This window comes from Hevea brasiliensis, chromosome 4, assembly GCF_030052815.1.
Source record: "Hevea brasiliensis isolate MT/VB/25A 57/8 chromosome 4, ASM3005281v1, whole genome shotgun sequence".
Taxonomy (NCBI): domain Eukaryota; kingdom Viridiplantae; phylum Streptophyta; class Magnoliopsida; order Malpighiales; family Euphorbiaceae; genus Hevea; species Hevea brasiliensis.
The window spans coordinates 17,650,125-17,656,805 of NC_079496.1; the positions used below are offsets into that span (position 1 = coordinate 17,650,125).

Sequence of the window (6,681 nt, forward strand, 5' to 3'; positions counted from 1 at the left end):
TAAAGACTTGAACCTGATTAAAAAACTAGAGATGAAATTAATTTTTTTAAAAGAAATTAGCAAAAAGTGTATGAACTTAATTTTGCCTAAATATCCCTTTAGGATTTAGAGGAATAAAAATTTTTAGTTCTATTACTTGCCTTTTTTAAAAAATTATATAATAATTGATAATTAAAAAGTATAAAAGAGAAAAAAAATTAAAATAGAGGGTATTGGAAATTTTATTGAGGATTTAAAGTAATAACAAAGTAATTGAGATAGTATTGAAAATTTCAGTAAGTATAAAAAATAATAAAATAGGAGAATTGAAAGAGTATTGGAAATTAAAATGAGTGTAGAAAATAATTATTTAGAGAATTTGAGAAAAATTGAAAAAATATTAAGAATTGAAGAAAATGCAGAGAATAATTGTGTAGAGAATTAATGATATATATATAAATAAATTAGGAATGAGGTAACATATTTATTGAATTTTTTTATATTTAAATCGCCGGTTTAATCCGATTCGAAATCATCGGTTCAATCCGATTCGGAATCGCCGGTTCACGATTCTTAAAAAATATGAACCTGAACAAAACCGCAGAAGGACAGTTTCGGTCCGGTTCGAAGCTGGTTCCAGTTTTGATCGGTTTTGGTCTGGTTTTGACCGAACAGGTTCCAGTTTGGTTTCGGTTTAAAACCGGACCGTGGCCACCCCTAACTATGGCCTTACACACTCGTTTTTTTTTTTTTTTTTTTTTTCGTGTCCTCACTTCATGCTCTCAAGTTGTGTTTTTCTTTTTTTTTTTTAACTTTTAATTCAAATTTAATCTTCTTAATAAATTTGAACTCTAATTCTTAATTTTATTTGAATTTGAACTAAACTAATTTTTCCAATGCCAAAGATGTCTCTAACTTTTTCTGGGATCCATGTTTAATAGATATTTTGTGAAGTGTTAGACAACAACAAGGATTTCTTCATCTGTGCCCATAAGAAGTTCTGTTTTAGTCAATTTTGTCCGAAGTGTGATCAACAAGAATGTACAAGCTTGGCAAGAAAGGCCGCAGACTAAGCCAATCCACAGACCCTGTAACAAAATCTCAATTAAAATTTTTGTAATAAGTAATGTTATTTATCCAAATTAAGAGTTAATAGGCAGTAGCATATATAACAGTTAAAATTTTTGCAATATTTAAAAATTTGTTTTACCTTAGCATACAGCTGCAACTTGAATCCAAGAAGACAAGCTAATGGCATGCCAATGAAATAAAATGTTGCCAAGTTAGCCCACACAGCCAAGTGCTGCCAACCACATCCTCTTGCCACACCTGCAGCTTCAAAATCTTACTTAATATATTAAACAAGAAACCTCAGAGAACAAAACTTATGATGATTACCAATATGTAGAAGCGCCGGAGAACTCATATTAACCTGATAAGACACCTTGGACCGAATCAATTATAATTGAAATAGCAAGCAAGAGCAGCATCGATGCAAATTCTTTTGTTATTATAGGGCTGTCACTGAACAAGTTAGTCCAGATTTTGCCACCGAAGGCTAGAGCCAACACAACTACGAAAGCAAGAATGACAGAGAGTTTGAGAGTCACAGCAATTGCATTCTTCGCTCGATCTGGGTTGCCTGCTCCCAGTTCATTAGAAATTCTTGTGCTGTTACAGAAAGTCTCTGCAGTTTCAATCTCTAAATAAAGCAGATGGTTGAAACGGTGCAAAACTGAATTTTAGTATAATTATTTTTATCAGCTAACCTTGCAGCAGCACTGAGACCATACGCAAACATGGAGGCTATGGATTCTATATTCACACTGAATATGAAAAAAGCCAAAAGACGATCAGATTTAAAAGTAAGAAATTAACTACCATTTGGAATGAGGAGAAGAAGATTTTTATTCAAGAAAATGAGTAGAGGTGAAGAAAAAGATAAACAGTAATTTACCACATTGCGAGCAATGAAGTAGTTATTTCTGAGTCAGGCATCAATCCGGCTAAAAGCACCAGAATCTCGGAGGCCCAATCCTCCAAGCTGCAGGTATTTTCAAAGGAGAAAAGAAAAGTGGAAAAATATTGAGATTTTTGAAGTTGGGAATCAATCAATCATAAATGTTTGACCACCCTTACCATACCATTGCAGCAGAAGGCAGGGCCAGTTTTAAAGGAATATGAATGTAACGGAACGATTCGAATGAAAATCCACCCCATGTGTGCTCAAATTTCTTGGCGTAAATCACATAAATTGCCAAAACAAAGACTGATATCCACAGTGAAATCGAAGCTGCCAATGGAGCTCCCTTGAAACCAATATTTGCACAATGAACCAAAGCATAACTAATGCCAATATGAATACACATCGGTATAGCTGAGCATAGGACAAGGGGCATGACCACAGATTGCGTTTGAAGAAACCTCAGGATGTTTTGCAGAAAGCCATAGGCAAATAACCCAGGAATGAGATACTTCATATAAAGGGCAGCAGTGGTAGAAATTTGAGGGTCTTGATTTAGTATGATCAAAATTTTCTCTGTATGTAGCCATAATAAAGATATGATAATAGAGAAGAAGAAGGATATGATGCAGGAGGCTTGCAGATATAGTCCCAGCATGTTATATGTTTTTGCTCCAAAGCCTTGGCCACAAAGTGTTTCAAGTGCTTCACTTAACCCTGTCTACAATAAAAGCAAAAGGAAGAAGAAGATGAAGATGAAGAATCATCAAGAAGGAGCAGTGCACATATATGACATTTTTTTTTCGTTTAACTGACTTTTCTTCTATGATTTTGTTATCCGGGCAGCGACTATTTTACTCCGCTTAGTAGCGTTAATATCCAAGAATCATGAGTGTTATAGGAAGAAAATGCTAAGGTTCCAGAGTTCCAAAGATACATCGACCAAAGACATTATCTTGTACTATATATTCACTTTTTGTCTATTACAAACTTGAACTAAAATTTTAACCTATTAGACAACTTAAAAAAAAAAAAAAAAAAAAAAAAAAAAAAAAAAAAAATTAACATTTAAATCCAAATTTGTACTGTTATTTGAGTTTGAGAGACATGCACTCTGACGTATAAAAGAACTGCCAAACGGCCAAAAATGCATGAAAAAGAAGTCCATATATTTTAAAGCTGCATGCTTTATTTTCAGAGCTTTAAAGAGAAGTTTTCGCCATCATACTGAGAACGCAAGAACTTGCATAAAGCTTTGCTGGGCGTGCTATCAAGCAATTTGGTTGCTGCTTCCAAAGCCTCGGAGGTGTTCTACAACTTGGGAAAAGCTTTCAGCTTCACTTTCTTTTTAGTTAAATCTGCGCTAGCAAACTCTTTTGAGAAGTCCTTGAATTCAGAGAGCTTTCCTTCATCCAATACTTTAAAAAGCTCAAAGGAATCTCAAATAAAACAAGCATCTTTAAGTCTCATTTCTTCTGCAATAATATGTGCGCAAAAAAGGAAGGAGAAGAAATTGATTTTGTTCCCTGCTGCACTCAGGAGAGAAAGATTTGATTATTGTGTTTAACTGTTAATTTTTCATAATTGACTCATTGAGTTTCATTTATTTTATTGTAAAACTTGACTAGGGGATCGTTGATTGTTGGGGGCTCTTGGCAACAACTTTTATAAGCCATTGACTAAGAATCATTTGATGAGTTGGAAGGTGGTCTGCTATTTTATGTTGTAAATGATTGGAAAAAAATATATATTTTCTGGAAAAATAGTGTTTCTGTCCTAAATGCAAGATATGTTTTGTCATGCATATTTTTCTTGAAAATGATAAAAATGCAAAACACTGATTTCTTTGTTTTCAAGCAATTTCATATTATCTTAGGTCTGCTACATCTTCAATAACTTAACCTTTTCTTTTTTTGTTGTTTCATTAAATCTACTAACAGTCTCTTATATATCCTTTTCTAACCATGGCTTTAATATTTCTTTCCACTTTTGCAGCAACAAAGGACTTTCATCCAAATAATCACAATTCTCAAAGTTGCGGACAATTCGGGTGTAGAGAAGGTGATGTTCAAACAAGTTCTGAAGGGGAAAAGGGACAAGATTAGGGGACACAATATTAGCTTCAGTAAAGGAAGCCATGCCCAATGGAAAAGTGAAGAAAGGAAAGGTTGTGTAGGTGTAGTTGTTCGTTTTGCCATGTAGTGCGTGTCACAAATATTGCTGCCCTCCCTATTTCATGTTTTTGTTATGCCCATGAGATTGGAGACAATTTTTTACAGAAAAGGAGGACGAGGCAATGGGGGTAGCGGTGGCAGTGGCGGAAGAGGACAAGGTGGTGGTTGGGGTGGGTGGGGGGTGGGTGGGGTGTGACACGGTTAACCGGACACATGGTTTTTGAAGAGGAGTGTAAAGTATTTGTTATAGGTGCCATGTAGATACTAAATAATTCAGTCACTTGCCTATTATTGCGTGAAAACACCCTCTATGCGGATTGTAAAATTTTGTTGAAATGAATTTTTTAAGTTCAAGTGTCGGAGTAAAGAAATTAATTTACGCGTCTATTAGACAAAATTCAAATAATTCATATGTCTGATAATATATTTGATCTAGATATATGTATGTAAATGCACCATATATTTGATGCTATGGAATTAATTCATAATTTATTTTGAAGGAAAAACAATAATTAAGACAAATTATATATAATAATTTTGGAGTTACATGGGCAAAGGGATTCTTTAATTTGCAGGCTTGTATATAAGATTTAGTAATGAGTCACTTTATTAATGAGCTTTAGTTGTATTCTAATTATTTTCAGGACTGCAAAATTTTGAATTTGAATCTCAACTATATCCAAATGAACTAAAAAAAACGTTATAAGCCACTTTCAGCAACAGCACAACCGTGCTAAACGTAACTAAAGGACATGGGTAAGCAACCTTTTTCTTAACATGTTTGATGGTTATTCATGTGAAAGACATTTTACTACACGTAAGTGTCTTCCACGAATCTTGTCTGTAACAAAACTTAAAACTAAAAGAGGAGAACTTGAGACACAAGGGTTTTTTTTTTTTTTTTTTAATCTTTAAAGGTACATGGTATTAATTTGAACTTATGATTTCTTGCGCTAGGTCACAATACTTTATTTCAGTTTTCTTGGCAGAGGTTAAGGAGTTACAAACCAAAAGCAGCAGAAAAAATATAAATCATATTAGAAATGAATAGGGTAAAGTAAGAATTGAAGTGAGAGATGAGGTTACCATAAGGGTAAAACCGGTGATACTAGCCCATGAATCAGCAAGGGTGGCGCCTGCGAGCTCACGGTTTCCGAGGCGACCAGCGAACATGACAGATACCAGAGTTATTGAGCAATAGAAAACACTTGTGAGGGTCATTGGGAGAGAAAACAACATCTGGTTCTTGGCCTCTTCCACATCCAACACATTCTTCCACCATCTTCTCCTTCTCCTAGTTTCTTCTCCTTTGCTACTAGCTTCTAACAAGGGTTTTGCTTCTAAATTACTTTTCATTGTCGACATTATTTTTATCTTCTCTTCGATCATTTAGTGTACAATATTTGTATAGCTGAGCAGCCTCCGTTTCTAAGGCGATAACTCTTGCTTCGGAAAGTGATCCATAACGTAAAGTATATACTGCAAATTTATATTTCTATAAATGCTTCTTTGAGACTTGTCGATGAATTTTATTCATTGAACATGTCCCGAGATTTTAAAGAGAATTATAATTTTTTTTAAAATTCATGTTTTTTACATGAATTTAAATTTTATTTTAATCAATAATTAATGAACTTGAATTTTCAAGCTTTGGGCACTTAAATTTGAGCAATTAAGCTCCTGAGCAAATTCTTTTTTTCAATTTTTTAATTGAAATTAATTAATTCAAATTAATTGAGCCCTACATTAGGATTCTTCTTTATTCCCTAATTATTTAAAGAATAAAAATTTAATAAAAATAAAAATAAAAATAAAAATAAAAATTCTGTTCCCAACGTGATATGCCATTGCAAATCAACAATTGGTTTCACGCCCTTCGCCTTTCAACTTTTCCACTCTCTCCACGTTGACCTGAGGGACCCAGTGCATCATGCCACATGTGCACTCAACCAATAAGAATAAATTAAATAAATAATTTTATTGCATGATCTGATTTTTTTTTTTTTTTTTTGCAGATTTTAGAATAAAATACCAACTCAGTCGCATTTTTCTTGCAAGTATTCATTTTGTTAAGTTTTATTTATTTTTAATAAAATTATTGATATGTTTTATTATTATGATAAGGCATATGTGATATGATATTTCAGGAAAATATAATCATTTTCCTTATTTCAGCTTTTTTTTCGTAATTTTAATTTTTTTATAAAATGTTATTTTAAGATGATATTGTATCCATAACTGTAAAAATATTTAACATTTTCAAACATTTATAATTATTTAAATATTAAATAAATAATTACTTAAATATAAAATTAAGATATAAAGACCAATTAAATTTCAAAAACTAAATTGTTTCAAATTAAAATGAAGTTAACAGGTTAAAAAAGTTAAGATCAATTTGAACTGTTGGCAGAATCAAATTTTAAAAACTAAATTATTATCCATTATTATCTAATTTAATTTATTTTAAGAATACATAATCATTCCTACAATTTTTTTTTATAATATATGAATATTCTTAAAAAATTATATTTCAAAATAAAATTTTAATTTTAATTATTTGGA

At 32.2% G+C, this 6,681-nt stretch overlaps 1 protein-coding gene across 2 annotated transcripts; it reads right to left on the reverse strand.

The window, feature by feature from the left end:
* Nucleotides 1-885: 885 nt before the first annotated feature.
* Nucleotides 886-5,640, reverse strand: LOC110666274 (protein DETOXIFICATION 19). 2 transcript variants are annotated; one of them, XM_021826704.2, is made up of 7 exons: nt 5,203-5,634; nt 2,119-2,663; nt 1,937-2,023; nt 1,749-1,805; nt 1,412-1,650; nt 1,190-1,308; nt 886-1,067 (listed from the first exon to the last, which is right to left on the reverse strand). In XM_021826704.2, the coding sequence occupies exons 1-7, from the start codon at nt 5,503-5,505 to the stop codon at nt 936-938; spliced, it is 1,482 nt and encodes a 493-aa protein (XP_021682396.2). In that variant the 5' UTR covers nt 5,506-5,634; the 3' UTR covers nt 886-935. The 2 variants fall into 2 exon arrangements, 1 of the variants encoding a protein (XP_021682396.2); XR_009148209.1 differs by having other exon boundaries at nt 965-1,067; nt 1,378-1,650; nt 5,203-5,640.
* Nucleotides 5,641-6,681: the final 1,041 nt, after the last annotated feature.

Bases quoted from the DNA above. Each gene is read 5' to 3' on its own strand.
- LOC110666274 (XM_021826704.2), bottom strand. From the start codon at position 5,505: ATGATCGAAGAGAAGATAAAAATAATGTCGACAATGAAAAGTAATTTA. The intron at 2,024-2,118 runs GTAAGGGTGGTC...AAATACCTGCAG, and splicing joins CCTTCTGCTGCAATGGTATG to CTTGGAGGATTGGGCCTCCG. The intron at 1,806-1,936 runs GTAAATTACTGT...TTTCATATTCAG, and splicing joins ACTTCATTGCTCGCAATGTG to TGTGAATATAGAATCCATAG.